Here is a 26,772-nt window from a genome sequence, read left to right as displayed (position 1 = left end):
GCAGTCTGAGTATGTGCAATGTATCTAATTTTTCCAGGGTAGCATTCAGTCTGATGAAGTATTTTTCTTTAACTTCTAGTGTCTTTTGCGCATTGGCTTTTCTTCAAATAATTTTGAAAAATAACAGAACAAATTTCAAAACTTGTATAAGGCAAAATTTTTATTGAATGAATTTTTAACAGAGAAGCTTTGTGTGTGAGAAAGAGAGTGAGAATATCTTTTTCTGATTAGATGCCTGTTGTAACTTTTCATAGAATCAAAGAATCATAGAATGATACAACACAGAAGGAGGGCACTTGGCCCACCGTGCCTTTGCTGGCTCTTTGAAAGAGCTAGCTATTAGTCCCACTCCCCTACTCTGTACTCATAGCTATGTAAATGTTTTCCATTCAAGTATTTACCAAATTCTCTTTTGAAAGTACGCTGTAATATTGAATCTGTTTCTACTACCCTTTCAGCCAAGATCACAAGAACTCACTGCGAAAAGAAAATTCTCCTCATGTCGCCTCTGGTTCTTTTGTCTATCACCTTAAATCTATATCCTCAGGTTATCGACCCTTCTGCTTCTGGAAACAGTTTATCCTATTTACTCTATCAAAACCATTCATGATTTTGAACACCTCTATCTATTCTCTCCTTAACCTTCTCTACTCTAAAGAAAACAACTCCAGCTTCTCTAATCTCTCCATATAACTGAAGTCCCGCATCCTTGGTATAATTCTAGTAAATCTCCTCTGCACCTTCACTATGGCCTTGACATATTTCCTAAAGTGTGGTGCCCAGAATTGGATACAATACTCCAGCTGAGGCCTAACCACAGTTTTATAAATGTTTAGTATATCTTCCTTGCTTTTGTACTCTATGCCTGTATTAATAATGCCAAGGATCCCACAGCTTTTTTAACAGCCATCTCAACTTGTTCTGCCACCTCTAATGATTTGGGTACATACACCTGCAGGCCTCTCTGCCCTTGCACCCCTTTAAAATTGTACCATTTAGTTTATATCACCTGTCCTCATTCTTCCTAATTAAATATATTACCTCACACTTTACCTTGGTCCCCTCCTATTTCTAATCTATATGTTGCCCCTTGGTGACATCATCCGGAAGCACCCCGTCAGTTTCCACATGTACGCTGATGACACCCAGTTCTACCTCACTACCACTTCTCTCAACCCCTTAACGGTCTCTATATTGTCAGACTGCTTGTCCGACATCCAGTTCTGGATGAGCAGAAATGTTTTCCATTTGAATATTGGGAAGATCGAAGCCATTGTTTTTGGTCCCAGTCACAAACTCTGTTCCCTAGCCACTGATTCCATCCCTCTCCCCAACTTCTGTCTGAGGCTGAACCACACCGTTTGCAACCTTGGCATTATATTTGACCCTGGAATGAACTTTCGACCAGATATCCGCAGCATAACTAAGACCGCCTATTTCCACCTCCAATGCACTCCTGGCTAGCTCCCCACATTCTACCCTACGTAAACTAGAGGTGAGCCAAACCTTGGCTGCCCGTGTCCTAAGGCGCACCAAGTCCCAGTCACTCATCACCCCTATGCTCGCTGAACTACATTGTCTTCCGTTTAAGCAATGCCTCGATTTCAAAATTCTTATCCTTGTTTTCAAATCTCTCCGTAGCCTCACCCCTCCCTATCTCTAATCTCCTCCAGCCCCACAACCCTCAGATATGTCTGCACTCCTCCATTTCTGCCCTCTTGAGCATCCCTGATTATAATCGTTCAACCATTGGTGGCCATACCTTCTGTTGCCTAGGCCCGAAGCTCTGGAATTCCCTTCCTCGCGGCTGGAGAAGAACTTGGAGTGGGAAGGGGACGATCCAGTTCTCATGGTCCACGTAGGAACTAATGACATAGGGAGAACTAGGAATGAAGTTTTGCTGAGAGAGTTTGAGGAGTTGGGGTCCAAATTAAAAAGGTAATAATCTCTGATTGTTACCTGAGCCATGCACCAATTGGCATAGGGATAAGCAAATTAGAAGGTTAAATGTGTGACTCAAAGAATGGTGTAGGAGGCACGGGTTTTGCCTCATGGGGCACTGGCACCAATACGGGGGAAAGAGGGAGCTGTTCCGTTGGGATGGGCTCCACTTGAACCGGGCTGGAACCAGTGTCCTGGCGAATTGAATAACTAGGGCAGTAGATAGGGCTTAACTAATAAAGCAGTGGTGGAAGGATTCAGGAAAGAGTAAATTTAAAAACAGCAAGAGAAATGTCAAGGCTCTAGAGCAGAACAGGATTTTGGATAAAAATAAGCAGAGTGGGTCAGGAAGGGACAAAGAGAGTAACAAAGGTAATAGGGCATCATTGACTAAGGTGACATCTGGGAAAACAGAAAAAGTCAAAGCTAAAGGCACTATATCTAAATGCACGAAGCATTTGCTACAAATTAGATGAATTAATAGTGCAAATAGATATTAATAAATTTGATCTAATACCTTTACGGAGACTGTTTGCAGAGTGACCAAAGTTGGGAACTAAATATTCCAGGATACTTAATTTTTAGAAGAGATAGGCAAAATGGAAAAGGAGGAGGGGTAGCCCTGATAATAAAGGGTGGGATAAAGACAGTAGAAAGAAAAGATATTAGCTCGGAAAATCAAGAAGTAGAGTCAGTTTGGGAGGAGCTAAGAAACAGCAAGGGGCAGAAAATATTGATGGGAGTTGTTTATAGGCCCCCAAACAGTAGTAGTAATGTAGGGGACAGTATAAATCCAGAAATTAGAGATGCATGTAACAAAGGTAATACAGTACTCAGGGGGGACTTTAATCTACGTATAGACTGCCAAACCAAATTTGCAGTAACAGTGTGGAGGACGAATTCATGGAATGTATACAAGATGGTTTTCTAGATCAGTATGTTGAGGAATCAACTAGGGAACAAGCTATTTTAGATTTAGTCTTGTGCACTGAGAAAGGGTTAATAAATAACCTTGTAGTAAAGGGATCTTTAGGGAAGAGACACCATAATATGATAGAATTTCATGTTAAGTTTGAAAGTGATTTAGTTCAATCCAAAAGTAGGGTCTTAGGGCTCAAATTTCCCCAACCCCTTTTTCTGGCGGCCTCACCCAAGGTGCGCAGCTTTCGTCCGCCTCCAAGCGCGCCGAAAATCTTCCTCCCAATTCTGGCCACTCCCCAGCCTCTCCTTGGTAATGGCATAGTGTGGCCCAGTGGATTGGGGCGGAGCCAGGTCCCGGCGCTGAAAACAGTGCCGGGACCTCTGCAAATGCGCGCTAGAGTCTGCGCGTATGTGCAGTAGCTCCTGGCAGCCCGAATCTGTGAGTACGCGCTGGTGGGAGGGGCCCGAAGCACGCCGTCCCTAGCTCTGGCCGAATGGGCTCCCTCATCGGCAGCCCATTGCATTCCCTAAGATAGGACTTCTATTTTTTATTTGTTATTTATTGATTGATTGATTGCTTATTACTTTGGTCTTGGTGCTGTAGGTGCAGGGTTCCTTCTATTTTTTATTTGTTAATTAATTGCTTATTACTTTTAGTGCTTGGTGCAAATCTACTGCTTTGTTTAGTGCTTGGTGCTTTAAATGTTGTTGTGATGGTGTTTAGTGCTTTGCAAGGTCCCCTTCCCCCACCCCCATTTCTGGCTGTCTGCGCTGATTTCTTAAGTCACCGCAAGGTTTTTCTGAACGTTCAAGAGTGCCCATTTACGCTGGCCTAAGTTAGTTTGGAGTAAGTTTTAGCTGGCTAAACTTGCTTTAATGGACAAGACAGGCGTAAGTGGCTGGTAACGCCCCCTTTTGAAAAAAAAACTAAACTTAAAAAAAACCTAATTAACTCACTTACACTGGCGCAAGTTAAATGGCCAGAATTGCAACTAAAAAGATGTTCCAGAAAAATCAAGTTGCTCCAAAAAAAAACCGGAGCAACTCCTGGGGAAATTTGCTGGACTAAAATCTAAACAAAGGAAATTACGTAGGTATGAGGGGCGAGTTGCCTAAGGCAGGTTGGGAAACTACATTAAAAGGCAGACAAGCAATGACAAGCATTTTAAGAATGAATACATAATTTACAACAAACATACATTCCTTTGAGTCACAAAAACCCCACAGGAAAAGTGGTTCAATCGTGGCTAACAAGCAGTAAGCCTGAGGATTGGGAGGATTTTAGAATTCAGCAAAGGAAATTGATAAATAAACAGAAAATAGATAATGAGAGTAAACTAGCGAGAGACATAAAAGCAGACTGTAAAAGTTTCTATAGGTATGTAAAATGGAAAAGATTAGTGAAAGTAAATGTGGGTCCCTTACAGGCTGAGATAGGAGAAATTATAATGGGGGATAAGGAAATGGCAGGGAAATTAAACAAATACTTTGTGTTTGTCTTCACAGAAGAAGACCCAAAAAATCTCTCGGAAATAGTGGAGAACCAATGGTCTAGCAAGAATGAGGAATTGAAAGAAATAAATATTAGTAAAAAAATAGTACTGGAGAAATTACTACTGAAAGCCAATAAATCCCCTGGACCTGATGCCCTATATCCTAGGGTTTTGAAAGAGGTGGCTATATAGATAGTGGATGCATTGGTTGTTATGTTCCAAAATTCCATAGATTCTAGAATGGTTCTCATAGTTTGGAAGGTAGAAAATGTAACCCCGCTATTTAAGAAAGAAGGGAAAAAACAGGGAACTACAGACCAGTTAGCCTGATATCAGTAGTAGGGAAAATGCTAGAATATATTATTAAGGATGTGGTAACAGGGCATTTAATAAAGAATAATAGGATTGGGCAGAGTCAACAGGGATTTATGAAAGGGAAATCATGTTTGACAAATCTATTAGAGTTTTTTGAGGATGTAACTAGCAGAATAGATAAGGGGGAACCAGTGGATGTGGTGTTTTTGGATTTTCAGAAGGCAATCGATAAAGGGATTGGAGGTACGATACTAGATTGGAGGTACTATACTGGATTGAGAATTGGTAACAGGCAGAAAACAGAGAGTAGGAATAAACAGATCATTTTCTGATTAATATGCTGTAACTAGTGGGGTAGTGCAAGGTTCAGTGCTTGGATCCCAGCTATTCACAATCTATATTCATGATTTGGATGAGGGGACCAAATGTAATATATCCAAGTTTGCTGATGATACAAAGCTAGGTGGGAATGTAAGTTGTGAGGAGGATGCAAAAGAGGATATAGACAGGCGAAGTAAGTGGGCAAAAACATGGCAAATGGAATAATTTGTGGATAAATGTGAAGTCATCCACTTTGGTTGGAAAAAATAGAAAAGCGGTGTTTTTTTTAATGGTGAGAGATTGGGAAATGTTGGTGTTCAGAGGAATCTGGGTGTCCCTGAACACGAATCACTGAACGTTAACAAGCAGGTACAGCAAGCAATTGAGAAAGCAAATTGAATGTTGGCCTTTATTATAAGAGGATTGGAGTATAAGAGTAAAGACGTCTTACTGCAATTATATAGGGCCCTGGTAAGACCACACCTGGAGTATTGGCCCTGAAATCCCGGTTCTGGGTGGTCGTCTGAAAGGAAGAGAAAAGATGCGCACTTACCTTTTGCTCAGGCGCCCACCAGCGATTGCGGTTTTAGGCCTCCTCTCCCTGTGCATCGGAGAGTGTGCACGTCTGGACGGACGGAGAGCTGGAGCTGGAGTCACGTGGGCCTGGACACCCAATCAAGGTAAAGTACTCTCATTCATAATAATGGGAACTCAGTAGCTAGGAGTTCTCATTATTATGAATGAGAACCCCCCCCCCCCCCCGGCAAACACCAAAACACAAATAAAAAAATAGAAAAAATAACACATATTTAACATTAATTTAAATTAAAGTTAATAAATGTGTTAGAAAAAAGTGTATATTTTTTGGATTTTTAAAAAAGTTTTGTAATTAGGGTTTAAAATAAACTTACCTTAGTGGGCAGGGTTTTTAACATAAAAATGTGTTTTTAAATTTTATTTTTATATGTGTTTTATATGTTTTAAAACTCTTACGCTGGTAAAAGTAAGCTATGTGCCTGCTGTTACCAGGCGCAAGAGTTTTAAGGACATTCGCTGGGCAAGAGATGGGCAAATACCGCAATCTTGCCCATACGAATGTCCTTGCTGCTGAGATGCGTTGGATCTGTCAAACCAGAATTTGACAGATCGGAAAAGCTGTTTTTTGGTGCATGAGCATCGCGCGCCGAAAACCGGCTTTTGCAATGCCTCCCTGGGTCCATACACACTCCGTACGGACCCATGTATGCCGTAATTTCAGGCCCATAGTGTACAGTTTTGGTCTCCTTACCTAAGAATGGATATACTTGCCATAGAGGGAGTGCAATGACAGTTCATCAGACTGATTCCTGGGATCGCGGGATTGTCCTATGAGGAGAGATTAAGTAGACTTTGCCTATATTTTCTAGAGTTTAGAAGAATAAAAGGTGAAACATACAAAATTCTTACAGGGCTTGACAGGGTAGATGCAGGAAGGATGTTTCCTCTGGCTGAGGAGTCTAGAACCAGGGGTCACAGTCTCAGAATAAGGGGCCGACCATTTAGGACTGAGATGAGGAGAAATTTCTTCACCCAGATGGTGGTGAATCTTTGGAACTCTCTACCCCAGAGGGCTGTGGAGGCTCAATCGTTGAGTATATTCAAGTCAGAGATCGATAGCTTTTTGGATATTAAGAGAATCTTTACTTTCACTTTCCTATACTATCCCCATATACCTTGATTCCCTTAGTATCCACAAATCTATCAATCTCTGTCTTGAATATACTTAATAACTGAGCATTCACAGCCCTCTGGTGTAGAGAATTCCAAAGATTCACAACCCTTTGAGTGAAGAAATGTCTCCACAACTCAGTCCTATATGATCGACCCATTATTCTGAGTCTGTGACCCCTGGTTCTATATTTCCCAGACAGGGGAAACATCCTCCCAGCATCTACCCTATCTAGCCCCTTAAGAATTGTATATATTTCAATGAGATCATCTCTCATTTTTCTAAACGCTAGGAAATATAGGCCTAGTCTACTCAATCCACTCATCCCAGGAATCAATCTAGTGAACCTTCGTTGCACTTCCTCTAAGGCAAGTACATCCTTCCTCAGGTAAGGAGATCAAGACTGTACACAGTACTCCAAGTGTGGTCTCAGCAAGGCCCTATATAATCATAGTAAGACTTCCTTACTCTTGTACGCTAACCCCTTTGTAATAAACGCTAACATACAATTTGCTTTTCTAATTGCTTGCTGTACATGTATGTTAACTTTCAGTAATTCGTATACAAAGACACTCAAGTTCCTTTGAATGCCAATATTCCTCAGTTTCTTACCATTTAAAAAATTCTGCTTCTCTATTTTTCCTACCAAAGTGGATAGCTTCACGCTTCTCCACATTATATTCCATCTGCCATATTCTTGTCCACTCGCTTAACCTATCTGTATCCCTTTGTACTCTTTTTGCCTCCTCCTCACAGTTTACTTTCCTACCCAGCTTTGTGTTGTCAGCAAACCTGGATACGTTATATTCAGTCCCTTCATCTATTTCATTGATAAAGATTATAAATAGCTGAGGCCCAAGCATTGATGCTTGTGGTACCCCACTAGTTACAGCCCAAAAATAAACTGTTTATTCCTACTCTCTGTTTTCTGTCTGTTATCCAATCCTCAGTCCATGTTAATATATTACTACCAATCCCATGAGCCCTAATTTTGTGTAACAGCCTTGTCGTGTGGCACCTTATTGAATGCTTTTTGTAAATACAAATGCACTACATCTGCTGGTTCTGCCTTACCTAGCCTGCTAGTTACAATCTCAAAAAACTCTTAATAGATTTATCAAACACGATTTCCATTTCATAAATCCGTGTTGACTCTGCCCAATTACATTATGATTTTCTAAGTGCCCTGTTACCACGCCCCTAATAATAGATTCTAGCATTTTCCCTAATACTGATGCCAGGCTAATTGGTCCACATCTCTATTTTCTCTCCCCCTCCTTTCTTGAATAATGGGGTTACGTTTGCTACCTTCCAATCCATGGGGACCGTTCTAGAATCTAGGGAATTCTGGAATATCTCAAGCAATGCATCCACTATCTCTATAGCCATCTCTTTAAAACCCTAGGACGTAGGCCATCAGGCCCATGGGATTTGTCGACTTTTGGTCCCATTAATTTCTCCAGTACTATTTCTTTACTAATACTAATTTCTTTAATTTCCTCATTTTTGCTAGACCATTGGTTACCCACTATTTCCGGAATGTTTTTTGTATCTTCTACCATGAAGACAGATACAAAGTATTTGTTTAATGTCTCTACCATTTCCTTATTCCTCATTATAATTTCTCCTGTCTCTGCCTCTATGGAACTCATGTTTACTTTCACTAATCTCTTTTTACATAGCTATAAAAGCTTTTACAATCTGTTTTATGTCTCTTGCTAGTTTACTCTCATATTCTCTTTTCTCTTTCTTTATTAATTTATTGCTCATCCTTTGCTGAATTCTAAAATCCTCCCAGTCCTCGGGCTTACTAATCTTTCTAACAACATTATAAGCCTCTCCCTTTAATCTAATACCATCTTTAACTTCTCTGGTTAGCCATGGTTGGACCACATTTCCCATGGGTTTTTACTCCCTAAGGGTATGTATATTTGTTGCGAATTATGAATTTATTCTTTAAATGTTTGCCATTGCTTATCTACTATCATATTTTAAAATCTAGTTTTCCCAATCTACCTTAGCCAACATTCTCCTCAAACCTATGTAGTTTACTTTGTTCAGATTTAAGACCCTAGTTTTGTACTTAACTAAATCACGCTCAAAATCAATATAAAGTTCTATTGTATTATGATCACTCTACCCAAGAGGCTCCTTTATTACAATGTTATTAATTAACCCTTTCACATTGCATAATACTAGATCTAAAATAACCTGTTCCTTAGTTGGTTTGTCGACATACTGATCTAGAAAATGATCTTGAATACATTCCATGAACTCGTCCTCCACACTATTACTGCAAAATTGGTTTGCCCAGTCTACATGAAACTTAAAATCCCGCATAATTATTGTATTACCCTTGTTACATGAATCCCCTGGGAGGACAGATGCACCAACATTAGCGTCTTCGACCAGGCCAACATCCCCAGCCTTGAAGCACTGACCACACTTGATCAGCTCCGCTAGGCAGGCCACATTGTTCGCATGCCTGACATGAGACTCCCAAAGCAAGCGCTCTACCCAACCACCCTTTTTCTCAACAGCTGTCTGTCCCACCTGTGACAGGGATTGTGTTTCTCGTATTGGACTGTTCAGTCACCTAAGAACTCATTTTTAGAGTGGAAGCAAGTCTTCCTTGATTCCGAGGGACTGCCTATGATGATGATGATAATGATGATGATGCACCACTAAATTCCTGATTTAAACACTGCCCGACTCGACAATTACTGTTAGGAGGCCTATAAACTACTTCCATCAGTGTTTTCTGCCTCTTGATGTTTCTGAGCACCACCCAAATTGATTCCAAAACTTGATTTTCTGAGCTAAGATTCTTTGGGGCCAAAATTGTATGGGGCGGACATTCCGGTGATTTTCAGCTCTTTGGTTTATGTTTCCGGTTGAAGTGGTGTTGGTGTGGGGAGACAGGCAGAATTGCAGTCAGGTCGAAGTAGCCGCCACTAGCGGGGTGGAAGTGGGGATGGATCAGAGTGGCCTACGCTCCAAGTCATCAGCGCTGCACTGATGACATCATCACACTGGCGCATCACAACTTCCCACCTCTTCAGTTAAAGGAGAGGGCCAATGCGAACTCTGCAGCCACTTTAGTGGCAAACATTGGGCCACCAGGGAAGGTTTTGGCCGTGCCAGCGGCCTGGCATCCAAAGAAGGGGTGCCAGGCTGCCTATTGGCGGCCTTGCCAAACCTGCAGGCATAATTTTCGGCGAGACCTAAAATGGAGTCGCCGGCAGCGCCACCTCCACTTTAAGGACGACCGTACTGCCAAGCCACAAAAAGGGTACCTTCAAAAAAGCTGTCAGTAGCAGCAACTGGGAGTGGCGCTGCTCCCATGGGGCAATTCTGTATAGGGCAATTTTGGAATGGCTGGACGGTAAGGGGTCAGCGCATGACCGACGCGGCGGGAAAATGGGAAAGGTGGTCCCGTACACCGCTCAAAACTAAGGGAGGGCAATATACAAAATAGCAGCCCCTCCGCGGCGACTCGGCGGCCAATCCGCACTGACCCATAGCCGCTGCTTTCAGGTGGCCACGGGCCTTATAGAAAAGGGCAATTTCGGCCTTTTTCTCTCTACTGTCTTTATCCCATCCTTTATTATCAGGGCTGCCCCCTCCTTTCGATTTTGCCTATCTCGTCTAAAAGTCAAGTATCTTGGAATATTTAGTTCCCAACCTTGGTCACTCTGCAACCACTATTTGCAGTATGTTCCTATGTTTAATTATGCTTACAAGTTTTGTGTTCTATAAACTTTAACAAGTATCATAAACTGAGAGAGCGAGTGACTGGAGTCAGGGAGAGTAATAGAGAGGGGAGAGAAAAAGTGAGAGTATCTCCATTTTAATGCTAGTTTCAATTTTTAAAGTACACCAGTTGAATTACGAACATACCTAAATGTTGGACAAAGACCAGCTGGCCGATCTAGCCTGACCCATAGAGACGCTACAGACATTCCCTATCCAACTGGAACCATGTAATCTCCTGGGAGAGGCAAAATAACGATAAAACCCCAGGCCAATTAGAGGGGAAAAATCTGGTAAATTTCTCTGATAACTCCAAGCAATTAAAATTAGTCCAGGAGATCACATTGACACTGCCTATACACAGGGCATCTATCTCTTGTACCATGTGACCTCTGCCCCAGACAGAAATCGATCCAGCTCTCTTCAAGACATACAATGAATCAGTACTCACGACACAAGCTGGCAGTCTGTTTCACAAGGTTACGATTTTCTGGGAAAAGAAGGGTCCGTCTAAGATCCAACCTAGTTCTGCTCTCACATAGCTCATAAATGTGACTCCTGGGCCTCCCTAGCCTATCCAGTTGAAATAATTTGTTCATGCCAACACAATATAGTCCCTTCATTATTTTATGAACTGACTTCCAGTGACCTCAATGGAAGTGAAAATCGAGAAAGATGTATAATGGGCAGCTGAATCAATATCGCCCACTTTATACTATCATCGTCTATGGCGGACAACTGGCGTAACCATTCATCACCAGATCTGGCTGGACCACATAAACCACTACCAGGTCCTGCTCTCCTCTGCTCACTATTCCAGGATCATCTAGGAATGCAAAGATAACCCCTGGCTTCTCTTCTCCAGTACCAACTATCTTCTTAAATCCTTCTCATGCCTCCTTCACCCTCACCTCCGACAACAAGTGCAAGGAGCTCATGGCCGTCTTTGTCACAAAGATTGAGACAATCCGTTCAGCTGACTGATGCTTCCCTCCCTTCCCCTAGCCTGCTGGGTGAAACTTCCCCTAAGTTTCACCCCTGTCCTAGTCGTGAACTCACCTTTTGAAATGCAAGAATGGCAACTGTATGAGAAAATTGAAATGATAGATGAAAAAATATGCGCACATATGTGACAGAGATGGAGGGATTCAAATGATAAAGTAATTGTACATTTCTTTCTCACTTACAACCAAGAGAGCAGTACTTCAACACTTACGGCATGAAATACACATTTGTCTTTGTGTTTTGTGATTCCATGGTAACTGATGGGTGTTCAAGTCAACCCTCCTCCTTCTCAGGTCATTGAACCTCTTTCTGCATTACAGGGGTGTCCCGGTGGTCAGAGAGATTCGATTAACAGCTACTGCTACTTTTTTCCAGGTTGCTTCAGTAGAATTTTGACTCTTTGTCCCTTTAACACCCTTCTCAGCCTTATCCTACTGAAGAAACACTAACTTTGGTCCATAACATGAGCTGCCTCTTCTTCTCCTGCCACTCGTTTCTGCCATGTCCAGTTGAGGAATGAGCCACGCACCTTTAACTGCAGGCTGCCTGTAAATGATGTCATACTCTGAGCCTCCATTGGTGCATCTGCACTATTACTTGTGGGACTCCTGCCAATGTCCTGCCCAGCGTTATTCCGAATTTTCGGCGCAGTCAACTTCCTTGGCAATGGCTGCACATCCGTCAATAGATCGCAGAACTTGGACTATCAGGGCCATAGCTCTGTGCTACACAGTGCGCGCATATGTGTCTGTAATATTAGCCCCTATATTTACGTGGAGATGGGTTGGAAGCGGGCAGGTCCATTATTGCATGGGAAACCGTAAGTTTTGCGTGTCTGTCAGTGGCTTTTTAACCCAGCTAGTTGATTAGCATTTGACTTCTGGGTTTGCTGTCCATGCGCGGCAGCAGGCATGATGAGGACCCGCATGACCCCTCTGTTGCTCTCCTCTCGGCTGCCTTCTCTGCTATCTGCTATCTGGTGCTGGTCATATTGGTCTTTGTTCGAGGTCCAATCTAAGGCAGCCATAGTGTCACCCATCCTGATGTGATTGAGAAAACTTCCAAAGTGTAGAAAGTAACATCTCAGCAAAAGTATTGTGAACAAACCCTTTCCCACAAGCAGATAAGAAAGCAGCTGTGAGTGCTGAGCATTTATTTCAGTATTTCCATGAGATTGATTCAGGCTCCTCTATTACTGCTGTGTTCTCGCCTTGCCTTCACTTGTGAGTTTCAGGGAGCCCAGGAAAACCGTGGATGCACTGCTAAATTTAAAAGTCAGTTGAGGAACCAACTAGGGGGGAGGCCATCTTAGACTGGGTGTTATGTAATGAGAGAGGATTAATTAGCAATCTCGTTGTGCGAGGCCCCTTGGGGAAGAGTGACCATAATATGGTGGAATTCTGCATTGGGATGGAGAATGAAACAGTTAATTCAGAGACCATGGTCCAGAACTTAAAGAAGGCTAACTTTGAAGGTATGAGGCGTGAATTGGCTGGGATGGATTGGCGAATGATACTTAAGGGGTTGACTGGATGGGCAATGGCAGACATTTAGAGACCGCATGGATGAACTACAACAATTGTACATTCCTGTCTGGCATAAAAATAAAAAAGGGAAGGTGGCTCAACCGTGGCTATCAAGGGAAATCAGGGATAGTATTCAAGCCAAGGAAGTGGCATACAAATTGGCCAGAAATAGCAGCGAACCTGGGGACTGGGAGAAATTTAGAACTCAGCAGAGGAGGACAAAGGGTTTGATTAGGGCAGGGAAAATGGAGTATGAGAAGAAGCTTGCAGGGAACATTAAGACGGATTGCAAAAGTTTCTATAAATATGTAAAGAGAAAAAGGTTAGTAAAGACAAACGTAGGTCCCCTGCAGTCAGAATCAGGGGAAGTCATAACGGGGAACAAAGAAATGGCGGACCAATTGAACAAGTACTTTGGTTCGGTATTCATGAAGGAGGACACAAACAACCTTCCGGTTATAAAAGGGGTCGGGGGGTCTAGTAAGGAGGAGGAACTGAGGGAAATCCTTATTAGCCGGGAAATTGTGTTGGGGAAATTGATGGGATTGAAGGCCGATAAATCCCCAGGGCCTGATGGACTGCATCCCAGAGTACTTAAGGAGGTGGCCTTGGAAATAGTGGATGCATTGACAGTCATTTTCCAACATTCCATTGACTCTGGATCAGTTCCTATAGAGTGGAGGGTAGCCAATGTAACCCCACTTTTTAAAAAAGGAGGGAGAGAGAAAACAGGGAATTATAGACCGGTCAGCCTGACATCGGTAGTGGGTAAAATGATGGAATCAATTATTAAGGATGTCATAGCAGCGCATTTGGAAAGAGGTGACATGATAGGTCCAAGTCAGCATGGATTTGTGAAAGGGAAATCATGCTTGACAAATCTTCTGGAATTTTTTGAGGATGTTTCCAGTAGAGTGGACAAGGGAGAACCAGTTGATGTGGTATATTTGGACTTTCAGAAGGCGTTCGACAAGGTCCCACACAAGAGATTGATGTGCAAGGTTAGAGCACATGGGATTGGGGGTAGTGTACTGACATGGATTGAGAACTGGTTGTCAGACAGGAAGCAAAGAGTAGGAGTAAATGGGTACTTTTCAGAATGGCAGGCAGTGACTAGTGGGGTACCGCAAGGTTCTGTGCTGGGGCCCCAGCTGTTTACACTGTACATTAATGATTTAGATGATGGGATTAAATGTAGTATCTCCAAATTTGCGGATGACACTAAGTTGGGTGGCAGTGTGAGCTGCGAGGAGGATGCTGTGAGGCTGCAGAGCGACTTGGATAGGTTAGGTGAGTGGGCAAATGCATGGCAGATGAAGTATAATGTGGATAAATGTGAGGTTATCCACTTTGGTGGTATAAACAGAGAGACAGACTATTATCTGAATGGTGACAGATTAGGAAAAGGGGAGGTGCAAAGAGACCTGGGTGTCATGGTACATCAGTCATTGAAGGTTGGCATGCAGGTGCAGCAGGCGGTTAAGAAAGCAAATGGCATGTTGGCCTTCATAGCAAGGGGATTTGAGTACAGGGGCAGGGAGGTGTTGCTACAGTTGTACAGGGCATTGGTGAGGCCACACCTGGAGTATTGTGTACAGTTTTGGTCTCCTAACCTGAGGAAGGACATTCTTGCTATTGAGGGAGTGCAGCGAAGGTTCACCAGACTGATTCCCGGGATGGCGGGACTGACCTATCAAGAAAGACTGGATCAACTGGGCTTGTATTCACTGGAGTTCAGAAGAATGAGAGGGGACCTTATAGAAACATTTAAAATTCTGACGGGGTTAGACAAGTTAGATGCAGGAAGAATGTTCCCAATGTTGGGGAAGTCCAGAACCAGAGGTCACAGTCTAAGGATAAGGGGTAAGCCATTTAGGACCGAGATGCGGAGGAACTTCTTCACCCAGAGAGTGGTGAACCTGTGGAATTCTCTACCACAGAAAGTTGTTGAGGCCAATTCACTAAATATATTCAAAAAGGAGTTAGATGAGGTCCTTACTGCTAGGGGGATCAAGGGGTATGGCGAGAAAGCAGGAATGGGGTACTGAAGTTGAATGTTCAGCCATGAACTCATTGAATGGCGGTGCAGGCTAGAAGGACCGAATGGCCTACTTCTGCACCTATTTTCTATGTTGCTATGTTTCTATGTTTCTATGAAATATCGCTCTCAATTGAGCGATGATCATATGTTAATAGGCATACTGCCTCTCTTGAGGGGGTTACGAGCAAACGGTCTAACGTGCCCCAGTTAAACCCGGAGGTCAGCGGGTTGGCAGCGACTTCGTGACACGCTGACACCTGCACCCAAATCTACCCGTGCCTCCAGGTTAAATTCCCCATATTGTGTACCAATGTGTTTGGTCCCTGATACGGTATCCAAGCATGTTGTTTATATTTACATAGACACTGTAATTTTATATTCGGCGCGGTCTCAGCCTGCAAGACCATCAGCAGGCCAGGGCCATTAGAGGGAGCAGCATGCAACGGCCCGGCTCGGAAATTGGTGTGGTTCAGGTCTGTAAGATCATGTTGGGTCTGTCGGAACATGTGGGACCTTTGATGCACTGTGAAAGCATACACTTGGGTAGATTTTTTCTTTACTGTCTGGGTGTTAAGCATCGCCTGGGTGCGATCCCGCTGCCAAATTTCACTTTCAGCGCACTCACTTAGGCTGCATAATGCCCAGGGAGCAAGGATGGAAATCTACCGAACTGTGTCAGCGCATGAGGTTTACGATAATTTCTCTTAATCCACCGCTACTGGGTTGGGATGCAATCTCTGCCATAACCCCAGCACAGTGTCCTTGGTCGGGGGTCATTATGCATTCACAGCAGATTCTCATAACCTGTGGGAGAAGGGGTGTGGCATCCGCTCCATCAGTTTACTGCCCTGTCAGTGAAGGTGACAATCTACCCTAATATGTTGTGCCTGTGTCTGTAATAAACAGTACTGTTTGTTGGGTCTCTGGGCCTGTGATACACTGTGCCACTACCCTATTTGTTTATATTTACATAGACACTGTAATTTTATATTCGGTGCGGTCCCGCCCTGCAAGACCATCAGCAGGCTGGGGCCATTAGAGGGAGCAGCGTGTGGCAGCATGCCACTTCAGGGAGCAGCGCGTGCTGCTGCAGGAGGGTGACAGCTGATTGCAGCGCGGCAGGTACAGCAGGAGCGGCGAGGATGGGGCGAAGGAGTGGCAAGAGTTCATGTGATCAGGAGAGACGTGAGTTCGGGGCCCAGAAGAGGCGAGGGCCAGCCCACACTGCGATATGTGTCCACACTAGGTCCGTGTAGCAGAACTGGTCTCCAGTTGTCTTGGTTAATCCTTGCCTTTGGTCCAACACCTAGCTCTGTCAAGCCTGTGCGGTGGCTGGTGTGTGTTGTGGAGTATTTAAATATAGCACTCGACACAAGTCTGTATATGGAGAAAAGAGTTGTTTATTTTTACTCTATCGATCAAGGGAGAAATGGCTCGCACCAGTCCCGCACTGGATACAACCCTCATCGCTCTCACTGAACAATCGTTGGGTTACTGTCTTTATACAGTCAATATACATACAAAATCATGAAGTTCCTCGCAGAAGCTTTCCATTTGTTTCCCTGATGCATCACAAATTTTTTGCCTACCGACTACGATTACATTGGTTAATACAATTATACTGACAGAAAGTTGTGTTGCCTCCCCTGTGCGCCCTTTATCTGATTAGTTATGTGCTGCATCATTTCCATGCCTGTGAACTCTTTCCCCCTCTTGGCCGATCTGCCCTCAACCAGCTGGGATGTTCTCAATCATCCTTTGTTTCCCATTATCTCTTACCACCATGTGACCTAGCCTTGGAATTTATTTTTCATTGACTAATGTCTCCAACCTAGCCCAACTGTCTTTTTTTCTGTAATAAGATGATTTATCTTCCTGAGAGTTCTAGTTCAACATTTTCCCTGTGTTCCATAGCACGTGTCTTTTTTTTCCCCCAGCCTTGCTTATGGTTTTAATTTTACTTAATTAGGTTCCCTCTGATTAATTTTTTTCCTCTACAGTGTGCAACGGCCACCACACGTTAAAAAAAATCCACGCACAGGCATCTTCCACCCTTCAAGATGTAGTTTGGGATCTGTAATATTAGGTCCTTCATTGAAACACCTGTGAACTCATCTCTTTTCGGCGTGGAAGCAAGTCATCCTCATTCGATGCTATGATGATGATGATATTTAGCAAACCTGAAATATAACTTGTATTGCCTGAGCTGAGATGGGGATGAGGGGTTGGGATGAGTGCACACACAAATCTGTCTGAATGTATTTTCTTGCATTGTTATTCCCAGCTTCTGAGAAGGGAAACTATGAGCTCCTGTGCTTAGATGGTACCAGAAGCTCCGTTGATGATTACAAGAACTGTCACTGGGCAAAAGTGCCAGCTCATGCAGTGGTGGTGAGAAGCGGTGCTGTTGAAGATGAGAAGAATGAGGCGATTTGGAAATTCCTTTCGCTAGCTCAGGTATGCAAGAATCTGCAGAATGGAACCTTTCACTTATCCTCAGTATTAACACCCTTAGCTTGGATGTGACACATGGGGCTTTAACAAAAAGATTTGTAACTTGTACTGCCATGTAAAATCACTCAGAAACATCCTGATTCATTTTACATGGAATAGCGCGCAGTGATTGTTGTTATATAAGCAAACATGGCAGCCTATTTGCACATGTCAAGATCCCACAAACACCATTTAGATGCATAACCAGTTAATGTGTTATCAGTGGTGTTAGTTGAGGGATGAATGTTGAGCAGATTACCAGAAGAACACCCTGCTTTTTGAACAGTGCCATGGGATATTTAAAGCCCATCTGAACAGGTTTAATGTCTCACCTGAAGGACAGCACCTCCTACAGCCTAGATTATGTGCTGAAGTCCTGGAGTGTGGTTGGAATCCTCAACCTTCTGACTCAGGCTAGGGTGCTACCACTGAACTAATCTGACAGTGGTTTCTTTATTGCAGTTTTGCTGACTGCGCTAACTTTCATTCTATCCCCCTCAGACACTTGTTCCAATAGATTTAGAGAGTTGGGTCTTTTTACTTTAGAAAAGACCAGCTCAGCTGCCGCCTTTTTCAGATCTTCAAACAGTTTCTGAAAGTCTGCTAAGAGTTATTGCTGCACTGGTTTAGACGTCAGTAATTGTTCTCCACAAGCAGGCATCAGTGAAGGTTGTGTGCTTTTGGCCAGGGAGCGTTCAGTTCTTGGTACAGGGCCTGGTTTGCAGTCAAGACTTAGTAGATTAACAAAAACTTCGAAGTGCTGGTGTCAAATTATATTATTGAAAATGTGGCAGGATGAACTGTTCCTACTGCCGTGGTGGCTGAGATCATATTCGGGCATTGAAGGCAAGTTATTAACTGAATGATAATTGATGGTTTTAATTTGAAAAGTTTTAGTTTAATATTTGAATTTAAAGAGGATTCATATAAACGCAAATGTCATGTTTTATAGCAAAAATTTGGGCCACAAAGTGCGGGACCATTTAAACTCTTCATGTCAACAAAATATGGACGGAAGGACTTGATGTTTAAAGACGCAACAGAAAACCTGATTCGCCTTCCCAAAGGAACAGATTATTTTCTATACCTCGGCAGTAGCTATGAAAATGCTCAAAAGGCTATTAGGAAAGGTAGGAGTTTGTTTTGGTGAGAATGAAAAGTAACTGCTGCCTTGTTTGCACTGAAATCACCCTTGTTCATCATAGTTGCACTCCAGATTAGGATTTGTTGTGTGGTGTTTTTGAGTCTTCCAGCTGAGGAACATGGGCAGCTCTCTATGTCCAGTAGTGGACTGTTGGATGCCTATTCAGAGGGTCCAAGATCAAATCTCAGTCTCAAATAACCTCTGATCCAGACTAAACTCTGTGGGCATGATCCATAGATTTTCTATGAAGTCATCCACCACAGAGGTTCGAGTTCTCTCACCCTAATGGACAGAGTTGCTGGCACAGAGTGACGGGCAGAGCGGACTGGAATCTAAACCAGCACAATGGTCACTTCTCTGTTACCTGACACAAGTGGCACAAATCAAAGGTGGATTAGACTCCAGACATGATCCTGGAGCCACACTGGTTGGTGCAGTGAGAATGTAACCGAGTGGATGTGTGGAGTATTAACTCTGATGATATTACACACATTTTTGGTAGGAAAGAAATGAAAAAAGCTCAATTTGAATTTTTTAAGGGGACCCTAATCATCTGCGAGGAGAATATTCTTTATGCTGCAGAAAATAGTATTTCATTCCTGTTAGATAAAGAGCAAGGACAGCAGAGTACTGATACAGTTACTACACCCATAGAGCCCTGAAGAATGGGATCACCAATCATCCACCAAACTGTTCCCCTTGGAATAATCACCAACAATTTTTATTATCCCATCATTATAATGATAGGAAAGTGGCTGGATCTATAACATTGGTTCTTCAATTTTACTTTTATTTATTTTTACATCCATCAAGGGGAGAAATGTAAGTCTGATAGTGAAGCCCATTAAACTGGTTGTCACTCAGTGAGGTTATAGCATTTCTCAGTCTCTTGCTTGCTCTGGAGTTTTAGTGATCTTCAAAGTAATTTTTGTTTTTTACTGTATTTTTTTAAATTTACCTGCTTTTTGGGGACCTGTCTTTTTTCCTTACTGATATTTTCTCATTTCTTTATACTGAAAATAAAAGCTGGAAGGGATTGGGGGAAAAATTGGATTTTTAAAACTGACCTTAATGACTCTTATATACACAATAGAAAACTGCTCTCAGTTTATATTTACAGCCATTACCCTCTCTGTTCTCTTTAAGCTGTGGCCCATTCTCTGAGTGAGATGGCTGGGACAATACCTTTTCCCCAGTCACATGCCAATCTCTTCCTGCACCATTGCTCGGAGATATAAAAGAGCAGCTCATGGCAACAGCCCTTCTGACTATAAGGGGGAAGACAGTACAAAGGAGCTGAAAAGCAAGATGTGCTATCCTGTCTGAAATGCATTTAGTTGTGTCCCACTCTGGTTACTAATCTGTGTGTAACATGCTCCAGCCTATCCGCTGTCCTGTATACAACACACATTTATCTTGTAAATATCACACACGAGCTTGTGTGCCATCCTGCATATACACTGTAACACACTGTGGATTGTACATAATCCCCACCAACACCTGGGAATCCCTGGCCCAAGACCGCTCAAAGTGGAGGAGAAGCATCTGGGAAGGCGCTGAACACATCGAGTCTCTTTGCCGGGAACAACTGGAAGCCAAGCCCAAACAGCGGAAGGAGTGCACAACCACCTACTCACCCCACCCACCCGTCCCTTCAACTACCGTCTGCCCCACCTGTGATAGAGACTGTAGGTCCCACTTTGGACTCATCAGTCACCTGAGAACTCATATTACTGTGTGTTATGTATGTAATAACTCGATAGACTGACTACTGTAAACTAACACAGGTACAAACCTGGCTCTGCTTTATTAAGGCCCAAAGTGATTACATTACATGATGGCTTGCCTTTTATACCTGGGCCGCACACACGTGCGTACAGCCCAATGACCTCTGACAGTGGCGCCACCTGGTGGCTAGTAACCCCAAGCATACATACCCTCCTTTAAGATATTAGTAACTGTCTTTTTACAAATTGAGATGGGCCGGGGCTTTCCGCTCCCGTGTTGATCGTCTCAGTTCAATTCCAGCCTTGGGCGAGCGTTCGGAGTCTGTTATGACTGCGGGCTGGGTAGCCGATCTGATGGGAGTGGCAATGACCATGTCAGGGATTGAAAGTCTAGATTCATTGATGACAGCGGAGTCCTCTGATGACTGAGGGTAGGTTGGTTGGTCACTGATTGTGTCTTCTTCAGACTGTTCCGGTTCATCCGTGTGCCGCAGCTTTATCTGATCAACATGTTTTCTGCATGTTTGTCCATTCTTGAGCTTGACGATAAACACTCTGCTACCCTCCTTGGCTGTAACAGTACCGGCGATCCACTTGGGATCTTGACCATAATTTAATATATACACAGGATCGTTAACAGAAATGTCGTGTGACACAGCAGCGCGATCATGATACCACTGCTGACTTTGACGTCTGTATTCAACATGATCGTTCAAATCAGGGTGGACAAGAGAGAGCTTGGTCTTGAGACCTCTGTTCATCAATAGTTCAGCAGGGGGGGACCCCGGTAAGCGTGTGGGTCTTGTCCTGTAACTAAGCAATATGCATGTCAAGCGAGTCTGCAGTGAATCTTGAGTTACACGTTTCATGCTTGATTGTTTGGACAGCACATTCTGCTTGACCATTAGATGCAGGTTTGAATGGTACTGCCCTCACATGTTTGATACCATTGAGTTTCACGAACTCTTGAAACTTCAGACTAGTGAAGCAAGGTCCGTTGTCGCTTACAACGATGTCGGGCAGACCATGACTGGCAAACATGACACGAAAGCTCTCAATGGTAGCTGTGAATGTACTGGATGACATGATTATACACTCTATCCACTTAGAATATGCATCCACCACAACTAAAAACATCTTTCCCAGGAAGGGACCTGCAAAGTCGATGTGGATCCTGGACCATGGTTTAGATGGCCACGACCATAAACTCAGCGGCGATTCCACTGGTGCTTTACTTAGTTGCATGTAAGTGTTGCACTGATGCACACATGGTTCCAGATCAGAGTCAATTCCAGGCCATACATGAGACCTGGCAATGGCTTTCATCATGACAATACTGGGATGAGTGCGATGTCGATCATGTACAAATTTCTCTCTGCCTTTCTTAGGCATAACAACACGATTACTCCACAGTAAACAATCTGACTGAATGGATAGTTCATCTTTTCGATGGTTGTAAGGTTTGGTCTCGTCACCCATTTTCTTGGGTATGGCAGACCAATCACCACTAAAGACACAACGTTTCACAACCGATAATATCGGGTCCTGGCTGGTCCAGATCTTAACTTGTTGAGCTGTGACAGGGGTTCCTTCACTTTCAAAAGCATTCATGACTAACAGGAGGTCTGCAGGTTGTGGCATTTCCACCTCTGGTGTGGGCAACGGCAGACGGCTCAGTGCATCGGCACAATTCTCGGTGCCAGGTCTATGGCGAATGACATAATCATAGGCAGATAATGTCAGTGTCCACACCTGGATGCGGGATGATGCATTGGTATTTATACCTTTGTTTTCCGAAAACAATGAAATGAGTGGCTTGTGATCTGTTTCCATTTCAAACCGAAGACCAAACAGGTACTGATGCATCTTTTTAACCCCATACACACAGGCTAATGCTTTTTTTTCTACCGTGCTGTTGGTTCTTTCCGCCTTTGACAAACTTTTAGAAGCATACGCAACAGGTTGTAGTTTACCCGATTCATTAGCTTGTTGGAGCACGCAACCAACTCCATATGACGAAGCATCACAGGCCAATACTAGTCGCTTACATAGATCAATAATGTACCAGCAGCTTGTTAGAGCAAAGCAGATTAGTAGCTTTCTCAAAAGCTCTATCTTGAGATTCACCCCAAACCCAGTTGTCCCTTTTATTAGCAGCATGTGCAGTGGCTCTAATAAGGTGCTCAATCTAGGTAGGAAATTACCGAAGTAGTTGAATAGACCAAGGAACGAACGCAGCTCTGTCAAATTCTGAGGCTTGGGTGCATTTTTGATGGCCTTGGTTTTCGAGTCCGTAGGCCTGATACCGTCAGCAGCAATTTTCCTCCCCAGGAATTCGACTTCCGGTGCCATGAAGACGCACTTCAAATGTTTCAGTCTGAGTCCCACTTTGTCCAGACGGTGTAGAGCCTCTTCCAGGTTGTTCAGATGTTTGGCAGTGTCACGACCTGTGACCAGGAAGTCATCTTGGAACACGGCGGTTCTAGTGACGGACTTCAGTAGATTCTCCATGTTCCTCTGCAATATGGCTGCAGCCAAGCAAATTCCGAAAGGACACCTGTTGTAAATAAACAACCCTTTATGAGTGTTGATGTACGTAAGTTTCTTCGACATCTCGACCAGCTCCTGTGTCATGTAGGCTGATGTCAGATCCAGTTTAATGAACGACTTCCCCCGGCTAGCGTTGTAAACAGGTCATTAGCCTTCGGTAACGGGTATTGATCCTGTTTTGAAACTCGGTTGATCGTAACCTTGTAGTCTCCACAAATCCTGACAGTGCCATCACTCTTCAACACAGGAACAATGGGGCTGACCCATTCGTTAAATTTGACCGGTGATATGACCCCTTCACGCTGGAGTATGTCCAGTTTGATTTCAACCTTCTCCCTCGTCATGTACGGAAGCGCCCGAGATTTATGATGATCGGGTCTTGCATCCGAGTCCATGTGGATCTGCACCTTGGCTCCCGTAAAATTGCCGACGCCTGGTTCAAACAGTGAGGGGAACTTGCTCAGCAATTGAGCACATGGAGTATCCTCCTCTGAAGACAACGCTTTGATATTGTTCCAATTCCATTTGATTTTTTCTGGCCAGTTCCTGACAAACAGTGTTGGACCATTGCCTGGAACAATCCATAATGGTAAATCATGAACCGCACCACCATACGACACTGCCAATCACCGTTATGAGTTTTATAATGTACGTTCGCAACTTGGCATAGACTGGACTCAGCTTAGGCCTCACAGCCTTAGTATCCCACAGCTTGTCAAATGTCCTCTGGCTCATTATTGATTGACTCGCACCCGCGTCCAATTCTATCGGTACCGGCACACCGTTAAGTTTCACATTAATCATTATCGGTTGGCTCTTTGTTAGGAATGAATACAGTCCATACACTTCCTCCTCTGGTATCTCGGATTGCATATCCGGATCCGCGCTATACTGGTCATCATCCTCCACATGGTGTGCCGCAGCACGCTTGCTCAGTTGCGGATACATGCGCTGGAGGTGCCCCAGACTCGAACAGCCTTTACAAATGTACTGTTTAAACCGACACTGATGAGGCCGATGATTGCTCCTACAACGCCAACACGGTGAAATCAGATTTATTCCTGTTGGCGGACTGTGGGCAGCCACAGGTTTTACATATGCAGTCGAGTAGGCCCTGCCATATGCAGTCGAGTAGGCCCTGCCATATGCAGCTCTGCCAAACGACGATATAATCTTGTTTACAGTACTTGCCGAGTTCCGATTTTTTAATGAGATCTGCTTTAAAATTTTGCCGTCGTCATGCATGCCTGGGCAATCATGATGGCCTTGCTCAAATCCAGCGTCTCTGCTGCCAGTAGCTTACGCAGGATCACCTCGTAGTTGATGCCGATTACAACGAAGTCCCGCAACATGTCTCCCAACGCGTTTTCGAACTTACACAGTCCAGCTAGACGTATTAGGTCGGCAACGAATTCCGACACATCCTGGCCCTCAGAATGAACGTGCTTGTAGATTTGATATCGTGAGATGATGATGATGCCTTCTTCTGGTTTGAGATGGTCACGTTCCTCATACTCTTTGTCCATTGGACTTGCAGGTGAGAGAAGATTCTTTATGAGTCCATAGGTTTTCGGACCGCAAACAGCGAGGAAGATTTCCCTGTGCCTAACTGCATCAGTGGGTTCCTTCATTTTGTTGGCCACGAAGTACTGGTCCAGGCAAGCTACAAAATCTGCCCAGTCTTCTCCCTCTACGAATCTCTCCAGAGTTCCAATTGTGCTCATTTTTTTTGCATGTAAAGGTTCTTAAGTCATCTCGTCGCCAAATGTTATGTGTGTAATAACTCGATAGACTGAATACTATAAACTAACACAGGTACAAACCTGGCTCTGCTTTACTGGGCCCAAAGTGATTATATTACATGATGGCTTGCCTTTTATACCTGGGCTGCACACACGTGCGTACAGCCCAATGATCTCTGACAGTGGTGCCATCTGGTGGCTAGTAACCCCAAGCATACATACATGACACTGTGGAAGCAAGTCATCCTTGACTCCGAGGGACTGCCTCAGAAGAAGAATCCCATTGTAGCATAACCCAGCGACACTATAACCCAGTGTACCATTGTTGGTTGATTGTGAGCACACAAATGACACAGGTATCCTTGACATTAGGGGCCGAAATTGCCCCTCCTGACAAGGCCTCTAGCCGTCTGAAAGCGGCGGCCATGGAGAGACATGGAATGGCCATCGACTCTCCATGGAGGGGCTGCCATTTTGTAAATTGTACTACCTCAGTTTTGCAGTGGTGCCCGGGACCACTCCGCCCATTATCACGGCGTGCATGCACCGACCCCTTACCAACAGCGGGGACCCCCTCGCAAAATTGCCCCTTGGGAAATGGCCCCTTTCTCAGTATTGCCCCGTGGGACCAGCCCTGCCGCCGATCGGTGCCTCTGACAGCTTTTGCCGACGAGCAGGATATCCTTTGCAGAAAGGGACCCCCTGAGTGTTTTCAGGCTCTTCAATTGTTGAGGGCTTAGCAGACAAGCCCGATCCTGTCTTCACATGATATTGACACCAGGACACTTTCCAACAGGGGTCACGAGTGAGGGATCCAGCAGGGAGACCCTGGCTGATTTTTCATCTTCCTAGTCCAGTGTGCTGAGGTCAACCGACTGTCCACATTGAGATCTGCTAACTCTGCATAGGGAAACCTGGGACCTTCTACACTGTATCACTCGTTTCTCAGTGGCCTTTACCGATGGAGCCATTGGGAGACAATGCAGTTTCCTGTTCCTTTCCAGTAGGATGCTACAGCTCTGAGACTGTCAATTTTTGCAGTATTACCAGGGACTCACAGATTGAAACGCTGCTCCAGTTTGTAAATTATAGTTTGCAGCAGGATACAACCCAACAAAATGTTTGTGTTGCAGAGAGCAGTTCCTCGGCGGAAAGCAAGGTACGCTGGTGTACCATTGGTGCACTTGAACAACAGAAGTGTGACAGTTGGACAGCAGTAAATTGTGTCATAGGCCTCAACGCTGAGGACTGCATCAAACAGATCATGGTAAATTACAGCAGTGTTTTACAAAACCATTTTCATGTTTATCAAGTTAAGGTTAGCAAATGGAACAGTTTTCTGTTTTCTTTTACCCTAGGATCAAGTACAGTACGGGATAGCTACAGAATAAATCTCCCTCTACAATGTCCCATTAAACACTCCCAGGTCAGATATAGCACAGGTTAGATACAGAGTATGTTCCCTCCTCACTGAGGCACTGGAGAAGGAGCAAAAAAGATTTACTGGGATGATACCAGAACTGAGATGTTATACCTATTAGGAAAGATTAAACAGACTGGGGCTCTTTTCTCTAGAAAAGAGAAGATTGAGGGGTGATCTAATAGAGGTCCTTAAGATTCTGAAAGAGTTTGATAAAGTTGACGGAGGGAAGATGTTTCCATTGCAGGCGAGACCAGAATTAGGGGTCATAAATATAAGATAGTCATAGTCATAAATCACTAATAAATCCGATAGGGAATTCAGGTAAAATCTTCCTTACCCAGAGTGGTTGGAATGTGGAACTTGCTACCACAAGTAGTTAAGCAAACAAGCATAGATGCATTTAATCGGAAGCTAGATAAACACGAGGGAGAAATGAAAATAGAAGAATATGTTGATGGGGTTTCATGAAGAAAGGCAGGCGGAGGCTTATTTGGAGCATAAACACTGGCTCGACCTTTTTGGCCGAATGGCCTGTCTCTGTGCTGTAAATACCATGTAATACTATGGATTAAATAAAGAGTAAAGATCCCTTCATGTTGTAACATCAAACACTCCCAGGTCAGGTACAACACAGGTTAGATACAGAGTAAAACTCACTCTGCACTGTCC

General features: G+C 43.9%; 1 protein-coding gene across 1 annotated transcript in view; it reads left to right on the top strand.

Annotated features, from left to right (window-relative positions):
- tfa (transferrin-a) overlaps positions 1–26,772 on the top strand; it is a 98,208-nt gene that overhangs the window by 41,449 nt on the left and 29,987 nt on the right. Inside the window, exons 7-9 of the mRNA XM_070883306.1 lie at positions 17,309–17,481; positions 18,470–18,647; positions 25,814–25,947. Of these exons, the coding sequence (XP_070739407.1) occupies positions 17,309–17,481; positions 18,470–18,647; positions 25,814–25,947 (485 nt within the window). The remainder of the gene's footprint in view (positions 1–17,308; positions 17,482–18,469; positions 18,648–25,813; positions 25,948–26,772) is intronic.

The sequence above is a fragment of the Pristiophorus japonicus genome, chromosome 6, assembly GCF_044704955.1.
Source record: "Pristiophorus japonicus isolate sPriJap1 chromosome 6, sPriJap1.hap1, whole genome shotgun sequence".
NCBI classification, from domain to species: Eukaryota; Metazoa; Chordata; class Chondrichthyes; family Pristiophoridae; genus Pristiophorus; species Pristiophorus japonicus.
Note: the sequence above shows the minus strand (reverse complement) of the source record. Positions and strands in the feature narration are given on the sequence as shown.